General features: G+C 32.6%; 2 protein-coding genes and 1 long non-coding RNA gene across 3 annotated transcripts; 2 read left to right on the forward strand and 1 right to left on the reverse strand.

The window, feature by feature from the left end:
• The first annotated feature begins 7,266 nt into the window (after nt 1–7,266).
• Nucleotides 7,267–8,238, forward strand: LOC107645018 (uncharacterized). The gene is made up of 2 exons (XM_021122799.2): nt 7,267–7,395; nt 7,789–8,238. Exons 1-2 carry the CDS (start codon nt 7,282–7,284, stop codon nt 8,236–8,238), a joined length of 564 nt encoding a protein of 187 aa, XP_020978458.2. The 5' UTR covers nt 7,267–7,281.
• Nucleotides 8,239–11,457: 3,219 nt separating this feature from the next.
• On the forward strand, nt 11,458–13,753 carry LOC107633111 (serine/threonine-protein phosphatase 7 long form homolog). Its single transcript, XM_088502449.1, has 5 exons — nt 11,458–11,520; nt 11,636–12,348; nt 12,462–12,552; nt 12,645–13,674; nt 13,728–13,753. The coding sequence occupies exons 1-5, from the start codon at nt 11,458–11,460 to the stop codon at nt 13,751–13,753; spliced, it is 1,923 nt and encodes a 640-aa protein (XP_088358575.1).
• Nucleotides 13,754–17,914: 4,161 nt separating this feature from the next.
• On the reverse strand, nt 17,915–19,348 carry LOC110269107 (uncharacterized). Its single transcript, XR_002358201.2, has 2 exons — nt 18,986–19,348; nt 17,915–18,498 (listed from the first exon to the last, which is right to left on the reverse strand). It is a non-coding gene; the product is annotated as an uncharacterized LOC110269107 (long non-coding RNA).
• Nucleotides 19,349–20,725: the final 1,377 nt, after the last annotated feature.

The raw sequence follows: 20,725 nt of genomic DNA on the forward strand, positions 1-20,725 counted from the left end.
TACTTTTTGTTAAATATTTTTAATGATTGTATTATTATAATCTTAATGTTAACAAAAAATATAATAATATTTTATTTAAATTAATATAATTATTTTGTTAATTAAATTAAAATAATAATTAAATAATTCTTTAAAAAAATTAGAATTTAGAACATTCATTAGTATGTGTTTATAAATGCTACTCAAAATTATTCATAAATTACAACACAATTTAATCCCACCTATGATAATAAATTAAGGTATAAATGGAACTCAAATTGTTCATAATCTACACAATCATTCTTTGTTTTTTATCGGGACAATCATTCTATTTTAGTATTTTTTGTTGATCCAAGATAGATGTATCATAACGTGAAACTCATGCCAACAACAGCTCCATGCCTGTCAAAAATTTTTATTGACGGACTCAGCACCATAAACTTGATTCTTTGCGTATCTTATTCGCCCAAAAACAAGTCCAACCTCTCTTGCCCCACTTGAATACTATTCTTATCAGTCCAACCACCTCCAATAGGGGTGGCAAGCGGGGAAGCCCGCCCCGCCCCGCCCCGCCCCGCCAGAAGCCCGCCATTTGGCGGGCTGGCCCGCCATTTGGCGGGCTGGCCCGCCATTTGGCGGGCTGGCCCGCCCCGCCCCGCCTAGTGAGGCGGTCCCAGAATCCTAGCCCGCCCCGCCTAACGGCGGGCTGGCGGGCTAAGCCCGCCAAATATCCTCTTTTTTTTTTTTTACTTTTAACTATTAAATAATATATATAAAGATATAAAAAAATCTCTTTTGTTTTTTACTTTTAACTATTATAATTTCTAAAAGTATAAACAAATTATAATTTTTGTATTCACAAACATTAAAGTCTTTGTAATTATAAATATTGTTTCCAAAGCAAAATAAACATAATCCAAAACATAATTAACAATATTGTCTCTAAAACAAAACAAACATAATTTAAAACACCCAATTTTCATCTTCATTCTCTTGTAAGTTGGGTTGGGGATGTTGGGTTTTGGTAAAAAAATTATAAAAATAACCCTTGCTAAAAAAAGACTAAGCCCGGCGGGGAAGCCCGCCCCGCCCCGCCAAAGCCCGCCAAAACCAGCGGTTTAAGCGGTGCGGGTTAAGCGGGCTTTTGCTATTTGGCGGTCCCAATTTTCCAGCCCGGCCCGCCTTTTTGGCGGGTTACGCGGGCCGGTCCGGCGGGTTTAGGCCCGTTTGCCACCCCTAACCTCCAAACATGCCCCATAAAGTTATTCTTAATAGTTAATAGAAATGTGAGAAATGTTGATCCAATAAAATATTACAAAATAGAACAAAATAATACATGCCTCTTTTAAATTAAACTCTTTTTCCACAAATTTTTTTTGGGTTAGTGGATTGGACAACCTTCAATTTTAAGTACTCCAATAGATTGGACAACTCTCAATTTTAGGTACACAACACACTCATACAGTGAATTGGATAACCCCCAATCTTAGGTACTCCAATAGATTGAACAACCCCCAATCTTAGGTACACAACACACCTACACACTCTTCACACATTTATCATATTTTTTCCCTCAAATGCATCCTCTAGAGTTTGAACTCTAGACCTTAGTGGTGGGGAGAGGGTGCCACATTAGCTAAGGCTCTTTTTCCACAACTTTAAATGAACATTGAATTTGCATGGGACAAACAACAACCACCACAACAATAATAATAAGGAGAATGCTAGGTAAATAATGACCATTTTGAACAATATGAACAACCACCAATTAAATAAAAATACACTATATTTCCAAATTAACTATCTAAATCTTAATATTAAAATAACTATCTGTACTGGATGCCTCCGGTACGGGTTGAGAGATGAATCGGAAACTTGCGGGTCGGGCGGATGTCGAATTGTTTGACTGGAGCAATGGGGACGCTCAAGTCAGAATGGATCTGAGATGTATAAGGTGTGAGGAGTGAATGACATACCTGAGGGGGCCAGGGGCTCCCCTTTATATATGTGATGGTGATTATCTTATCTTATCTTATTCGGTTAAGATAAGGGAAGTATTTGAATTTGATTGTCGGTTAGAAGTTCTAGTGGGCCGGTTGTGGACTTTCCAAAAGGGTGAAGCAGGTCGGACCTGGGTAACCGAGTTCGGAGACCGTTTCATGTGTGAGATCCGTGGGCCGGATCCGTAACACCATCCGTACACCTAGTGAAATGAATATCTGATATATTTATTGTTCACATTATTTAATATTTTCATTGTCTACCTATATTTTTTCTAATAATAAACTTGGAAACCGATAATAATTCTTTTATAATTTGCTTTAATGGCGTAGGAGAAGCCAGAAGGTCAAATTAAAATATATAAAATACTAAATGCCCCAATTCACTAATTAATATAATTTATTAAACAAAATTACTCTATTTTGAGTATTTTCACTCACCAATTAATTTACCCCACTAATTTCACTAATTAATCGAAAATAAGATAAAATTATATTAATAATATTGTTAGTACTTTCAATTAATAAATTATTTCAAAACCTAAAAATATACCTATTATAAAGAGAATTGTGTGGGTTAAAAAATTATTATTTGGCCATTCTAAAAAATGACTTTAGGAATTAGATTTTAATATAATTTTTTGCAAGTATTATTGGTAAAATAAGATCCTTTTGTCTTTAAAATTTAGTAATTTTATATCAATTGATTTATTTTAAAAAAAAAATTATTAAATGACTAATTTTTTAAAAACAAAAACAAAAAAAAATCTAGATATCAAATTTTGTTTCAATTTTTTTATATTTTTTAAATATTTATTTAAATATAATTACAAAATTCAAATTAAATAAATAATTTATGTGCTAAATATAAATTTTTTTGTTATATTTTCAAACCATTCTAAAACTATTTTGTCGAGTACTAAATTGACATTTAATTCTTTATCAAATTTTTTAATGCTTCTAACCCTATATTCATGTCACTTTGCATCACAATAGAAAAAAAAAGCAATCATGGATCCAAATCCACTATAATCAAAGGGTATTTTAGTCTTTTAAATATTAAATTAAAATTTTATTTTTTAATATATTTAAACAACATTAATCACAAAATTAGTATTGTCCATGAGCTGTAACTCATGGTATTTGTCTTTCTTCTTGGTATAGAGGCCTTAAATTTAAACTTCTTCTAGTATAACAAAAAGAAAAAGTGACAAAAGGATATTTTTGTTTTTTTAATTAATATTTAAATGAATATTATAGAATTTAGAAGTAGCCTTCTAAAAAGGTAATTTTTTGTATTTTTTAAAATTAAATTCAAAATTTTTAATATTTAAAACAATTAAATAGCTCTAATTTTAAAAGGATATTTTTATCTTTTAAAATTAGTTGAAAAAATATTTTAGTTCTTTTAAAATTAAACTAAATTTTTAATTCAAACTAAATACCCTTAATCTTAAAAGGTATTTTAGTCTTTTATTTATATGATTACTTCTAATTTTAAAAGAGTTATCTAATGAGATATTTCATATTATTTTTAGTAAATAATTACACAAGTATAAAAGTATGTATTGAAATTTCTTAAATAAATATTTATTTTAGATCAAATTAAATTTAAAAGGGACATTAATTTTTTTTAAAACTATATTTCACTTTATAAGTTTATTTTTATCAAAAGTGGGAATGACCCAATTATAATTTGTCTTTTAAATTTGGTCTATATTATCTCTTCACATTTAATATTTTATAGAATTTATATACAAACTAATTATTTTACTAAAAAATTATTGGAATATCAAATGCTCCAAACTAGTCATAGAACATTTTAGATGTGTCCATAAAATAATTCATCCCTTAGGTTAATTTGAATAGTTTAAACATACAATTTTCAATTAGAATACCAATTCCATATTTTCTAACAACAGTGAACACGTGCAGTAGTTATTTGCAACATGCCCCAAGAAACTAAAAAGTACAAACCCTATTTAATTAACTTGTGTTCCAAGCAACTATACAAAACATAAACCCTTCGCTTCAGTTCATAGGGTTTTTCCCTTCTTAATCAACAATCCTCCGCTATGATTGCATTCTATTAACTACCATATTTTTTGTTCCAAAGTCTTTAACTTTTGTTCCTGCGAATTCTTATTCTACAATGCCCACTAAATCTTCAGATACTGCCAGCAAAAGGGTACCCCAAAAAAGAGTTTTTTCCTCTTCAACATTATTCAGCCATGTTCATCTATTCAACAACAACAGCAACAACGGTAACAGCAATGTTCTTGTTTCTCGTGCCAACAAGAGAGCTAAGGTAGAAAAGAGTGAAGAAGGTTCAAGGATGAAGAAGGCTGCAAAAATAATTGATTTTGAGGAGAAGAAACGAAGTTCTTCTGGTATGGATCGATTCAAGAAGATGCAATGTTCAGTAACGCTGAGAAGGTTATTGGTTCATCCAGATGGAGTGTATTTCAAGAAAGGAAAGGCTTCGCGGATTTGTGATGATTCAAAGCCTTCGATGGATTTGGAGAGTATTCAATCGAAGCTACGGAACGATTTGTACAAGAAAACTGATCAATTTGCTTCTGATATCAGAACGGTGTTTCGCAATGCCATGTCCTGGTACCCTTCGAGGCATGAAGTTCATCGAACCGCCGCGAAGTTAAGCGATCTTTTCGAGACAAAGTGGAAGGATTTGAAGGGAAGATGGCTAGCTGAGAAGGAAAACAAGTTAGAGAATGAAGAAAAAAAGCCAAATTCAAAGCCTTTAAAATTGAATGCAGGGGAGAAAAGGAAACAACTTTCTGATTCAGATTTGTCAACTGCTGTTGCCGAAGCTAAATTAATATTGGAGAAGAAGAAAACCGATGAAGCTACACAACAAAACAGAGTTTTTTTGCAAAGGAAGAAACAGAGGGAGATGATGCAGAAAATGGAGAGAACAGTTTTCTTTGATGATGCTTTCAAGTCCTTTCAGGATTTGGAAAACTTGTGTGGCCATTCACTGACACATTATTGCACAAAGGAAAATCCACTGTTGAAGAACCTCACAGGTTTGGTTCTTAAGGAAAAAGATCTTTAAGAGAACAACTTTCTTAGTGAGGATTTGGAAGAAAGACAAGTTTTTTGATATTGTTCAATTTCGAGTAGAATTTGATTGTAGTTAATTTTGAAGTAACTTGAAACAATTGTAAGTATTATGTTAGCATCAATGACATTGTTTATATGTTTATATTCATTAATGTTTTTTTGGTATTGTTATATTCATTAATCTTACTCTTATCAGTGCTGATTTCATAGGTCAAAAATTTGTTCATTTATGTCCAATTCTATATGCTAGTTGGGCATGTTCAATATTTTTGCATGTGTTGGACTCACCAAAAATAAAACCTGTCACATATAATCATTATAGAGCAGGTCCATAAAAAGAAAAAGAAAAAGAAATCATTATATTATAGAGATAATATTTACATGAATCAACATTTCAGTTGTGCAGAGTCTATTACAGGATTGCTATATTGTAGTATTGCATGATATTTAGGGTGTTGTTACCATTAGTATTAAGTTACATTAACTTATGGTTCTGTCAAAATTATATAGCATGTACTCCACATAAAAAAAAAAAACCATATTGCTTGTTAATTAGATGTTTTGATTCTGTTTTATTAGGTAAATTAGTTATAGTTTTGTTACTATCAGAAAAAACGCATCTTAGTAATGGAAAGATACCCACAGTCTCAGGTGATAAGAATCGGATTGGACCAGTCAATTCAACCAAAAAATCAGTGAATTGGACCCTCAATCGGTCCGGTCCAATAATATGACCGTTTAAGGATTAGAACTGTTGAGAACTGGTCAAAACCAGTAGAAAACCGATTCAATTATTTGGAAGCAGAACTTGCAAGAATTAACAGGTCTAAATGCACCTAGATTAGCAACCAATGTGAATTGGACAGTGTCAAGATCAACTCCTACAATAGTTGGTGATCACGATTCATTGATGGTTGGAATTTATGGCCCTGCTGTAGTTATTGGTCTAAACAGAACAAATGGTAAGCTTTTGTGGTTAACCTATTTGGATCATCATCCTCTAGCACTTATCACCATGTCTGGAACATACTACAAAGGGTTAGTACATGAATAATATATGTTTGCTGCTATCGTATTTTTGGATTCCATCAATGATATTGTTTTAATAAGATTTTGTTTAATTATTCTTGAAGTTTTATAATTTTCCCCAATTTTCAATCAAGACCTTTATAATTTAAACATCTCTGGTTTAATTTTTATACTGAATAAAGAGTTTTCAACAAGGTCCTTTTTATTGTGATTAAGTCCCCATCTTTGTACAATTTATTGTCTAATATAGGAATTTAATTACAAAAATTTTAAATTAAAAGTCTAGTTGAAATAAAATTTTTATATCCTATAAGAATTAGATTAAAAATATTTTAATTACAATAACCTAATTAAAAAAATTTTATTATAACATAAAAACCTAATCATAACATTTTAAAGTAAAGAGACATTAGAAATTGAACAAAACTACAGAGACATCTATAATAATTTAGCCTAAACTTTTTCTCCAAAGCCAACTTGTTCAGTTGTTGATAATATATATTGCATCAAGAGTTATACTCCATGATTGTTCAAAGAATTAGATGAACTACAAGTTTGGTCTAAGTTTAAAACTCAATATTATGCAAGTTCTTAATCTAAGTTGGAAATCAGAAATGAACAAATGTGAGAACTATTTTTATCTTACACTTTCAAATGAATTCTGAATTACTTATGGTGCGTTCATATCCATTAGAGGTTACTATGTTGGAACAGCATCAGAAGAAGAACGTGAAACCATTGAAAGATGCTGCATATTTCGAGGTAGCATGGCGAAACTTGATGCTGTATCCGGCGCCATCATATGGCAAACCTACATGTTACCAGATAACAACGGCATGGTAGGAGGGTATGCAGGAGCAGCCATATGGGGTAGCAGCCCCTCCATTGATGCTCAAAGAAAACATGTCTACATTGCCACCGGGAACCTCTACTCTGCGCCGCGACGAATACTTGAGTGTCAAGAAAGGCAGAGCAACAGAACAGTGCCTACTGAACCTGATGAGTGTGTTGAGCCTGAAAACCACTCCGATTCAATCTTGGCCCTTGATTTGGACACTGGAAAGATCGAATGGTACCGGCAACTAGGAGGGGAGGGTATGATGTGTGGTTTTATCAATGCAACAATGCTTCAATTCCTGGTTGTCCTCCTTCTGGTCCTACTCCTGATGCTGATTTTGGTGAAGCACCAATGATGTTGAGTGTATGTGTCAATGGAACTAAGAAAGATCTTGTTGCTGCTGTTCAGAAAAGTGGCTATGCATGGGCTTTGGATCGCAACAATGGCAACATTACTTGGTTTACGGTAAGACCTGAAAACGTTTTGAATCAAACACTGGCTGAAACTAAAATGTTTATGACATAGATAAAGCAATTAGAATCATAAATGAAATCAATTATAACAGTAACTCATTACCTAAAATGTTCATGCTTTTCATAATTCTAACCGTAGATAAAAAATGTTATATAAACAAAATAATCAGTCACTAAATCAATCATTATATATTTGTGTATAAAATACATTTAACTTGTTTTCAATGTACATTTTATATTTCAAACTTATATTTTATACAGACACTGATGTGATGACTGATCTTTTGTTTATACGCAGTATAGTTGAAGCTTACGTATAGAACAGTAACTAATCAATGCATAAAACATTCACACTTTTGAGTTTTGAGCTTTGCCCCTTTTGCAGGAAGCTGGACCAGGGGGAGTAGCAGGAGGAGGAACATGGGGTGCGGCGACGGACGAAAGGAGAGTTTACACAAACATTGCAAATTCCGGGGCCAAAAACTTCACTCTTGCACCATCAAACAGAACCACAACTAGTGGTGGTTGGGTGGCAATGGATGCAAGTAATGGGAAAATTGTATGGTCCACTGCTAATCCTAGCAACAGCACTTCTAATGGACCTGTTAGTGTTGCAAATGATGTTGTCTTTGCTGGATCAGTAGACCTATTGGGATCAATATATGCAATGAATGCAAAAAATGGGAAGATTTTGTGGTCCTACGAAACTGGAGCAAGTGTCTATGGAGGCATGTCAATTAGCAACGGTTGCATATATGTTGGCAGTGGTTATAATGTTAGTTTGTACTTGCCTAGCCTCTCGGGTGGAACCTCGCTATTTGCATTCTGCGTCTAAGAACTTTGCATCATATATTATTAGATAGATATTAAAGACTAAAAAGTCATCAGATTAGTAATTAATATTTAGAAGTGTAGACTAAATATATTATTGAATTACTAGAATAAAAGCCTAAGTTGGTAGTTAAAATTGTTGGCCAAAAATAATAAATTCTGTTTGTTCTTAAACTTTTTTTCATATTATTATGTAATTCATTCACCGTGAGTAATGTAAAGCTCTATTAATAAATTTATCAAGAAAAATAAATTATACCATAGAATGTGAAGCTATATTGAATAATATTATCTTTTGAAATTTGTTCTATCAATTTTAATTGTGTTGGTTTTATTTGGACAATGTCACTTAATCCAAGAAGTTGGATATTATTCATATCAATAGAACTTCTGAATCCTTAACTTGGCAGGGCTAGAACCTTTATCAGAAGTAGGGGAGAATGGATCCTCTTAATTGTTGAAAAAAATTGAAGAAGTAAAGTGTGGGATTTTTTATTTCATTATTGATGGAGAGAGTGAGATTTACGAGAATATTAGAGAAAATGGTGTTTAACAAGGGTCTGGGGGCGCGTTATTTGGGAAACACAATACGCAAAGTGCGTATTCCCCTACAATACGCAAAACCCGTATTGCGTGTATGGTCGACACGCGTCAAAGAACTGCAAGCCCGTGAATAAGGTGATGTTTGACTGTCTCTCTCTCGTCAATGTACACAAGCTTCCCCAATTCGCAAACATTTTAAGAGACAACCACAGTTTCAAACGTTCCTTTCCTTCTACTCTTTAATACTTCTTCAGCTCTATCTGTCCATGCTTCCTCCTGCAGAGATTTGGTCTTCATTTGCCAAATTTATTGTTTCTTCAAGTTTTAACAAGTAAGTTATTTAAATATTATTAATATAATTAGTAGATTAACTGTGTGTTTTTTTTATTTGAAATAGAGATAATGTGATAATAATATATATAGTTATTATTTAAATTAAATAGTATTTATTTATTAGTAGTTAAAAAAATATATAAATAAAAATTATACCTTTATTATATATTTAGATGAATGATGATGATGTTAATTAGTAATTAATACTAATTAAATATATTTTAAATTTAAATATAATATTTTAGTTAGTCTATTTAAATCAAAAAATAAAATATAATTGTGAATTTAATTTATATGTTAGAAAGTTTAAATTTAAATAAATATTTAAATATGTTTCAGTTTTAATTTTATATTAATATTTGAATTTAAATATATTTTGAATTTATGTATATAAGTAAATCTGACGTTACTATATTTTAGCTTTGTTTATAAAATTAAATTTAAATTTAAACATATGTAAATATATATTTATAATTTAAATTTAAATATATTTTAAATTTAAATATGTATTTAAATTTGACTTTAAGTTTACGTTGGTTTTGATTATAAATTTAAATTTGAATTTGAATATATTTAAAATTTAAATCTATATTTAAATCTACCTTAAAATCTGACTTTAAATATATTTTGGTTTTAATTAAATATTTAAATTTAAATTTGAATAAAATTTAAAAGTATGAAAATACATATTTATAATTTAAAATTATATATTTTTTGAAATAAAATACAGTCCAAAAAATGTCGTTAATTACATTTTGGTTGGTTTTCGGCATTTATTTAAAATTGAGTAAATATATATTAATAATTTAAATTTAGATATAAATTAAACATGTTTCGAATTTAACTATATATCTAACTTTGAATTTGAATATATTTATAGTCATAATATATATTTAAAATTAAAAATATTTTTAATTGTTAATTTAATATGTATTTAAATATATATTTAAGTTTGATTTAAAATATTTTTTAATTTAAATATATTTTAAATATGTTACAGATATTTGATATTTTTTATAAGAGGTAACTACCAAATCGGTACCCGAAAGATTCTGACGCTGACAAAATGGTACCTGACTTTTACTATTGACAAAATAGTCCCTAAAAAATTTTAAAATTTGACAAGCGTGTCCTCGAACTCGCCGGAGCAAATCTCCGGCAAGCACAATGCTAATGTGGCCGCCGTGACTTGGCAAACCACCCCAAACCCTAATCCCTCCTCCCCATTGCAGCCCCCTTCCGTCTCCCTCCTCAATGCACACTTCCCCCTCCCTCTCCATCGCAACCCCTTACCCAATGCATACTCCCTCCCCATCGCAGCCCCCTTCCCTCTCCCTCCCATTACAGCTCCCCTCTCCAACGCACACTACCTTCTTCCCTCTCCCTCCCCAATTGCAGCAGCAGAAGCCTCAATAACAGCAGAAACACACCATCAGAACCCAAAACAGAACCAATAGAAGAACCTGCACATTCAAAACCTAACCTTGCTTGTTCCTCCTTCTCTCTTTTCCCTCATTCCTTCCTTCTCTTATCGGAGAACCATAACAATAACAATATCCATTCACACACACAGACATTTACACAAACACATAACCTACATATATAAATATAAAGAGAGAAAGAGAGAAAGAGAGAAAGGCTGAGGGGTTGAGGAGATGCAGCTATTCCAGGCCTTGTTGTCGCTCCGATGGTGGTGGCAATGGTCCTTGATAGTGCTCTTGCCGTTGAAGTTGTTATTGCTATTGAGGTTGTTGCTGCGATAGGAAGGAGAGAAAAGTGTGCGTTGGGGTTGCTGCTGTTGTTGTTGCTTGTTGTTGTTGTTGCTGTTGATGTTGAGGTGGTTGTTGCTGCGAGTGGTAGTGGAGGGAGGGAGGGGGGAATGTGCATTGGGGAGGGGGTGCGATGGGGAGGGAGAGGGAAGGGGGCTGCGATGGGAAGGAGTGTGCATTGGGTAGGGGGAGGGTTGCGATGGAGAGGGAGAGGGAGGGGGAGTGTGCGTTGGGGAGGGAGAGGGGAGGGGGGTTGCGATGGGGAGGGAGAGGGAGGAATTAGAGTTTGGGGGTGGTTTGCCAGGTTACGGTGGCCACTTTAGCATTGTGCTTGACGGAGATTTGTTCCGGCGAGCTCGTGGACATGCTTGTCAAATTTTAAAATTTTTTAGATACTATTTTGTCAATAGTAAAAATTAGGTACCATTTTGTCAGCGTCAGAATCTTTCGGGTACTGATTTGGTAGTTAAATAAGAGTTAATTTTTTAAATTCAAATTTAATTTAAATATGAATATTTAAATTCAGACTAATAAAGTTTATATAATATATTTTTTTCAGGAAAAAATAAACATAGAATATGGTTCGTGACATTACGCGTCCTGAAGATCATATTGTTGAATATCTGGATCGTCCACCATATGTAATTATTTTTTATCTTTGTTCATTTATTATTATTATTGTTATTATTATTGTTCTTATTGTTGTTGTTGTTGTTTTTGTTTTTGATACTCATTATATTTCTTATTTTGTTTCGGAATTCAAGAGATTTGGGATCAAGATATCTCCACCAAGATGTGTATGATCCCCGAGTTGAAATCGAGTTACGGGATAGTGAATTTTATCACATATCTCATATACTAGGAAAACTGACTTTGCACAATGCACTTATCAATGCCTTGATTGAAAGATGGCGCCCGGAAACTCACACATTCCACCTTCCATACGGTGAATGCACGATTACCTTGGAAGATGTTGCAATGATTTTTGGACTCCCCACGGATGGTTTACCAGTGTCAGGATTCACAGATAGCAGTAGTAGTAGCCTCGAAAATGAATTCATGATACAATTTGCGACAGTACCTACTGCAGCTGATCACAAAGGAAGCGGTGTCAAACTTGCATGGCTCCGCACCCTAAAGCGGCGCATGCAGTTGGATACCGCCTTGGGCAGGCAAATGTACGTTAAGATTCATATATTATTGTTGTTCGGCACAAATTTATTTTGTGACAAGTCCGGAATGACAATCCACTGGAAGTTCTTGCCTCTGCTCCGTAATTTTGCTGAGATTAGGGACTTTAGTTGGGGTTCAGCTTGCCTGGCACATTTATATAGGACACTATGTCGGGCATCACGTTATAATTGTAAAGATGTGGATGGTCCATTGGCGCTGCTTTGTGTATGGGCTTGGGAACGGTTACCGTTCCTAGCACCTGTGAGATCGCAACCAAGCTTTCCGCTTGCGTGCAGGTAAGGTTACTAATGTTAATATAACATGTTACTATGAATTATTTAGTATGCATTGTTCAAATATATGATTTAAATGTATGGGTTTAGTATAATATAGTTTCATTTTATTTTAGCTGGATTGCTTGGAGCTCGCAATTTCATGGCTATAAAAAGTGGACCATCTCGCATATTAGGCAGTTAATAGATGATATTCCTGCAGATGGGGTAAGTTTTTTTTATTACATTTGTTAGTTTTATTATTATTGTGCATTGTTTTGTAGTTATGTTTATACGTTTGTTTTGTTATGCGATTGCAGTTTGTGTGGAACCCGTACAGCCATGAACGTATGGGAAACATTGTAGTTCCTAATGAAATCTTGCAACATCGCTTAATGTGGAGTGCAACTGTGCCACTGATATCATTTGAGTGCATTGAATGGCATGCATCAGATAGGGTCAAAAGACAATTTGGTTTACAGCAGGAAGTTCCTAGTCAACCGATGATGCTTGCAGAAGCTCACAACATGGTCCTGACTGGACCAAAGAACAAAGATTGGAGAGATGAGCATTATGCATACATTATGATGTGGACAAACCGTTTGACCTCTGTTCTGGTTGGTGATCCCGTAGTGCACTATGAAGCATCTGAAGCGTATATGCAATGGTATAATGACGAATATGGAGCTCACCTGCGTTTAACTGGTTATGTTCCACAGCCACAGCCACACCCACAGCCACAGCCAGAGCCACAGCCTCAGCCACAGCCAGAGCCACAACCACAGCCACAGCCACAACCTATGATGCACCCATACCAGTACCCGTACACACAACCGTACACTGAGCCTGGAGTCTCATTCTTTAGTCAGTTATTCGAAGACTCACATTCATTACAGATGCCGCCATATCAAGCATATTATCGACCCGCCATGTCACAGCAGAGGGACACAGCTGAGCAATCTTCAAATCGTCAATTGTATCGGTGGGCACCTAAAACAGACACGTCGCAATGGGTAAATGAGTTGTTGGACCCTCAACTGCAAGTGCAACAATTTCAGCCGCAACCTCCTGAAATTAACGAGCAGGCTCCGCAGTGTAGTAGACAATCGCCTCAAATTGTTTGTGGTCGGTCATCTGTTGATTCGCAAGTACGACGTCGTAGCCCCTCTCCACGCTCTGGAGCTAGAAGGTCTATTGACTCGATTCAGAGTGATTCGATCCAGAGTGTCGCCAGAGGGATTGGGTTTAGTAATGCTGTTGATTTTCCTCAGGTGCAGGCACCCATGGCTGAGGATGATAATGTTGGCGAGGATGATAGTGATAGTGACAGCGATGGTGATGACGATGCAGGTAATAATATACTATTGTATTCATTACTATGGACTAAATGCTCCTAAATGCAGCTGTACGATTGGCTTGCAGCTCCTAAATGCTCTGATGCAAGGATAAAAGCTCCAAAATACCCGCGTCAGTATCCTTACATCATGGACTACCTCATCCCCTTGGTATGCTGGTGCAGTTTCAATCTCGACTGCTGCTGATGGATCTTTTTGTACCATTGCTTCAAACCACGACGGCAAAGCTTCATAAGAAGCTTCCCAACCACCAAAAAGGTTTGCAATTGCCTTTTGCTTCGCGAGCCATGCTTTGCGGTAACTCGTCGTATAATTGAATTTTGACTGCACTTCAGCAATTATTGATTTCACTTTCAAAGATGGATCAGCTTCAACCAATGGCTTTATCACCTCTGCAATCATGTCTGAATTTAGCTTGGCATGATCTTGAGAAATTCTAGTTCTAGTGCATGTGTGACTACCATTGTATCGCCTTATAACCCAACAAAACTTTCTCTTAATAAGACTAGCTCTAATAAGCCAATCGCAACTTGTTCCGTATTGTACACACTTAGCATAAAAAGTCGTTGGCTCAGATTCACACACCCGGTAATCCACTCCCCTGCGAATGGTATAATCTTTAATTGCTGCAATAACAGTCTCTCTAGAGCTGAATTCCATGCCAACAACAAATTCACCGTCCGAAACAACAACAGGATCTACAGCAATAACAACAACAAATAATTCTAACTATTGCTTTACAATTCAATAATAATAATAATAATAATAATAATAATAATAATAATAATAATAATAATAATAATAATAATAATAATAATAACTGCTTACTTGAATTGATATATTCAGGAAATTATGGTGCATTCATAGCGTCTACATCCAAGGCATGCATGAAAGAAGGCTCTCTAGATGGATATTGGCTCGCCAGTGCATTTGCCACATCTGCTACGTTAGACTCAACTATTATATCATCTTCACCCACTTCTTCAGTTGGACCAACAATTTGGTAAGTGCCCTCAAATTCCTCTTCGCTTTCACTGTTATAAACAGTCCAGTCGATGTTAGCCTCCGGTAAATCAACCTCAACTAATTCTTCAAACTCAACATACAATTCGAGAATAGACACTTGTGCCCGTGTTTGTTGGTAGATCGAAAACATTCCTTGCATACTTCCTTCGTCAACCACATTCATCATTTGAAACTGAACGAAACCACCGAACACTAAAACAGGCTGTCTATAAAAAATATTAACGACTCTCTTTAATACTTGATTATCACCACATTGACAAAGTATACTCTTAAATTCCTCGTATGTTATTGCAAAAGGAATAACAATATCACGTGGATTCTCACAAAAAAAACTCACACCCTCATATGTTTGGGGAAAGATTTGACCATTATAATACATTTTCAAACTAATACCTCTCTCCATTTTTATACTCTTACATTCTCAAAAAATAAAACACTCTCACACTCAATCAACCTAATACCGTTCCTCCTTTTATAGTACTTCAATTATAATTTTTTATTTACGAAAATACAATACGCAATTTGCGGATTAACAATACGCAATTTGTGTTTTTGCAATTCGCAGTCTGTGGATTGACAATACGCAGACTGTGTATTGTCCCTTTAATATTAAAAAACACAATACACAGACTGTGTATTGTCCCTTAAATATTATAAAATTACAATCCGCTCTTTGCGTATTGTCCTCATGGCTGTGGCAGGCAGATTCTGCTCCTGACAATTCGCAGAGTGCGAATTGTCCCGCCGCCAATAATTTTGCAAAACACCCTCACTTCCAATATTGAGGCATTACACCAGGTTTTTTACAATAACTAAAAAAATGAGCCTAAAGTGTGATCTATAATTTTTCAATATACTCTTTCATATTTTTTTTTGGTCCCACTTATAACAATTAATGGTGGGAGATCACACTTTATTCCCTCAATTGTTAAAAAAATTGAGAGGATCCATTTCCGAAGTAGGGGTGGCAATATGTACCCTACCCGCGGGTACCCAATCCGATCCCATCCGATCGGGTAGGCTTGCCAACCCGATCCGCAGTGGGTAGGGTAGGGTAGGGTGCGGGTAGGGTTCTCGTGCGGGACGGGTAGGGTGCGAGTTGAGCCTCAACCCTACCCGACCAACCTGCACTCTATATATGTTTATGTTATATACTTATATAAAAATATGTTTTAAGTAGATGTTGAATCAAAGACCTCTCACTAAATGTAAAAGATCTTTAACCACTAAAAAAAATCATTAATTGATAATTTAATTTTTTTTTACATAAAAATAAGTTCTATTTAAATTATCATCAAGTTATATAATAATATTGTATATTTTTTGTAACCCGCGGATAAGATCGGGTATCCGCGGGTTAAGAGCGGATATGGTTAGGATTGGAATATTCTCAACCCGCGGGTAAGGTTAAGGTTGGATCCAAACCCTACTCTACCCTAGCCATTGTCACCCCTAATCATAAGCCTAAATTTTATATTAAAACCATGTTTTCACTAAAATTATTTGTGAAATAAAAAATATTACATAAGTAAATAATTTTGAATAACTATATACGTACAAACTATACAGGAGCCAGGAATTGAAGTCTTCTTTGTATACTTTTTTTTTTTTTGGTGACTCTTCTTTGTATACTGCTATTATATTCTTTCTCCTTTGTTTATCCGCAATTATCTAGCAAAAAATCAGAATGCATTATTTTCTAATAAGCTCGGCCTCTGATGAGTGGCACTGTTCTTAATTTTATCTTTCAGTTATGAATTAATATTCTAATTGTTTATATAATTTAAAAAAGGGTAAAGTATATTTTTGTTCCTGAAATTTGACAAAAGTTTTAAAAATAACCCTAAGTTTTATTTTGTTTCAATTTTGTCCCTAAAATTTTCGATTTGCATCAAATATATTTTTTATGGCTAAATTTTTAAAAAATTTAAAACCAATCTAACAATAATACATGAAAATTATGCTTAATTTGCTTGTGGTGAGGGTTATTCCTATAAAATTGTTATTGAATCGGTCTTAAATTTTTTAAAAAATTGACCGTTAGGAATGTATTTGATACAAATTGAAAACTTTTAGAATAAAATTAAAATAAATTAAAATTTAAGAATATTTTTAAAATTTTTGTCAAATTTTAGAACAAAAAGTATACTTTATCTTTAAAAAAATTATTTGTTTTGATTCTCAGTTATGATCATGGCTGAGTATTCTATGTACAATACATCCTAAGTGTACGAAATGTGCTTATGTTTCTTCTACAATTTATTAGTGTGTTGACTCAAGTAAGTATATGATTTATCATCAAAGCATGAATGTATCTATCCATATATTTATAATATATTAAAGGTGAATGTTATGGTGTCTAAAATATTGTGCCTAATTTACTAAAAAAGATAAAAAAATAATATTTAATAAACTTTAAATATTTTATTTTATTTTATACATTTTATTTTTTACTTATAAAAGTAAGTTAGGCAATTTAAGCACCATAATAAAAGACACCATAGAATCTACATGTTTTAAAATAGAGTTTGAAAAAAGTGTTCCAATATATTTTTAGTCTTCTAATTTTTTAATATTATGTCATGTCACTATAAATGGCTAATTGATACAATTTATTTATTAGTTATCTAATTAATTTATTTTTTAATTTTTTGTGTGTGTCTAATTAAATTATTTTGAAATTTTTTATTTCTAGTTCTCATGTGCTTCATTAATTATTATTAGGTTTAATTACTCTATTGGTCCCTATAGTTTCACGAAATTTTCAATTAGGTCCCTATACTTTTTTTCCTTTTAATTTGGTCCCTATACGTTAATTTTTTTTCAATTTAGTCCCTATTAACGTTAAACGTCAAAAAAATGTTAATGAATTGTGAAATTACTTTTATACCCTTAGGGACCTAATTGAAAAGAAAAAATATATAGGGACTTAATTAAAAATTTCGGTGAAACTATAAATATTCAATGAAAGATATTCCTATAATCCCTATTCAATGATTCTAAGACATGAAAAATATTCTTATAATCTATTTTATTTTGTCACTATCATTCTTTTGCTTATTTATATATAAATTGTACCAAAAATACTTTCTCTTTTTTTTTATGACTTTAAAAATACCTTATCTTAAGAACCTAAAAAAAAGAATGGATAAAATAAAACAGAAATAGTAGTAATAAGTATATATAAAATTCAGTTTCCATCATTCAAGTATTCATTATGATCATGTAACATTTTATATTTGTGTGGATTCATAGAATATAGCTTGTGTCTTTATCATATCATGGTACACTATAGAACACACTCTAGCTCTCTTTTCTTTCCTTTCCTTTCCAAAAGCAGTAAAAGAATACTCATTCTGATCCAAAAGATCAATGAGAATACATCAACATCTAGAGTCATAATGAATTAACAAATACAGAAAGACAATTTAGTAAACTATATCGTAGAATTCGACAACCATAAAGAATTGTTGTGAAAAAAGGAGTGAGGGATCAGCAACTATGATTTGATGTTATTGGCTATCTACTAAGAAACTAAGCTTTGACATGAGCTGTAACATATATTTTAGCACTATACAATGTTCTTTTTCCTCTTCTTGGAAGAGCAAAATGACATTTCAAGAGGATCAACAATCATCTTTGGCATTGAAAATAGGTTCAGTTCTTTGGTCCACTTGGATCATAGAAAGAATGATGACCCGTAGATTAAGGTCTCTTCTATACTATACGATGACAACAATGCTGTTTAGAGTTAATGATTAATGATGGAAAAGGATGACCAACATAAACATATCTGCAAGAGAGAAAACATTTGGAAAAAATAATTCAGGTATAACTGAATATCAAATAAACTATAGATAGAGCTTCTGAAAAAGATGGTGTGACACAAACTGACAAACGTGAAAGAAGTGTCATACAACATACTAATACAAAGAAGAGACAACATGTATATTCTAATTTTAATTCAACAAACATAGAAACAGATTCTTATTGAATACTAAGAGTTGCCTGAAGGAAAAGGAATAGGGACCTAACTTTTCTATCTTGTCACCATATTTCCTGTCATGATACACTTGCCAAACACAAACTTAATGTTCTTTGAGTTCAAAATTAACCAAGAAAACAGGGAGTTGTTTCTTCCAATTGGAAAGTATATCGACTTGGGGTCCTCTAAAGATATGCACAAGGTCACATTGCACCATCAATCAAAGCAGAAAACATCAAACCAAAACAAAACCAAATTACATATATACGAATAAATAAAGTGATAGAATCATTACAGCAGGTCCATGAACAGAATCCAAAGCAATGAACTGATCAACATCAGAATCAGTCCAAGGATGGAGTGGCTTATCACGTTGGATAGCATTGGAATAGTTGCTAAGGAAGGAGAACCTCTCCGACCAAAATTCCTTGTAGCTATCCCAGAAAGATGTCATATAACACCATCAGCGCTGAGCAGAGCAGACGGACGATCAGCGCATAGCAGTGCAGCGTAGACCAAGGACGATGGACAATGACGACGACCGACACTCACGCCACCAAGGACGACGACGACAACACCAACAAAGGGAGGAAAAACGCCACTGACTTCAGAGAACAATCGCCACTAGGGTTTTTACTTTTGGGACAAAATGTCAAGGGTGATTTTGGTATTTTAAAAAAATGGATGTGGTTTAATTAGCTGTTCTAATTTAATTAAGAGAATATTCTATTTTTGAACATAATATTCCGTTGTATCAAACGATTTTGTCACGGCAGAGATTAAATTAAAAAAAAAATTAACGTATAGGGACCCAATTAAAAGGAAAAAAAGTATACGGACCTAATTGAAAATTTTGTGAAACTATAGAGACCAACAGAGTAATTAAACCTTATTATTATAGCTTAAGATTTTTTTTTTCACTCTCATGATATTTATTTTTTTTAGGTTATTCTATAATTTTAATATTTTCTTACTCTTTACTCTATATAAAATAATATATACCTTTAATATTAATATTATTTCTCTTTATCAATAAACTATAATTCAAATGGCATAATCTCCCCTCCTCACCTAAAAATTTCGAATCTGAGTCTCACTTCTAACTTTGAAAAAAAAATTTATTTCTCTTTATTAGTTATAAACATAATTCATTTTCTTTTATACTCACTCTTTCTTATAATTACATAGAATTGCAACATATAATTCATTCTCTTTTATACTCACTCTTTCATATGATTATTATATAGAATTGTAACTTAGGATTCTTCTTCATTTTCTTTCTCACTCTTATGTCATTTATTTTTCTTTAAGTTACTCTATATTTTTTATATTCTCTTACTCTTTATTTTTATATAAGATACTATATAATTTTAATGTTAATATTATTTTTCTTTAATAGGTATAATAAATTGAGTAATAAAACATAATTTATCCTTTTTTTTTTCATACTTACCCTTTCTTATATTTTTTATATAAACCAACATTCGCTTCACACTTTTTCTTTATCTCCTCTTTTCACATAATATCATACCTCTTATTATTTTTCTTCCATTCTTACTAATATTTTGTACAAATATTTAAAGAATTTAGTTAATGCCCACAACTCTTTCTTTAGTTTGCTAAACATATGTATCACATAATAAAATTCTAACACTAGACCTTTATAATATTTTAACTTTTTTTTTTAATTTTTGATAGAATTTTATTCATTTGTTATATCATCTACTATATATCATTTTTTTTCAACAATTTATATTTTTTAATATCATTTAGTTGTAATATGTTAAAAATGTATGGTACTAACTATTATCCTAAGTCATAAAAAATAAAATTAAAAAATTAAATATTAATTTCAATTAATATCATATCCTTTACAATATTTTTTTTGTTTTTTTAGTCTAATTATATTCATTAATTATATTATTCAACTTTTTTTTCTTTCAACTATTTATATTTTTTAATATTATTTAGTTGTAATATTATTAAAAATACATAGTATTATCATGAGTCATGAAGAATAAAATTAAAAAATTGA

This window comes from Arachis ipaensis, chromosome B1 (genome assembly GCF_059453495.1).
Source record: "Arachis ipaensis isolate K30076 ecotype BB chromosome B1, ASM5945349v1, whole genome shotgun sequence".
Classification (NCBI taxonomy): Eukaryota; Viridiplantae; Streptophyta; class Magnoliopsida; order Fabales; family Fabaceae; genus Arachis; species Arachis ipaensis.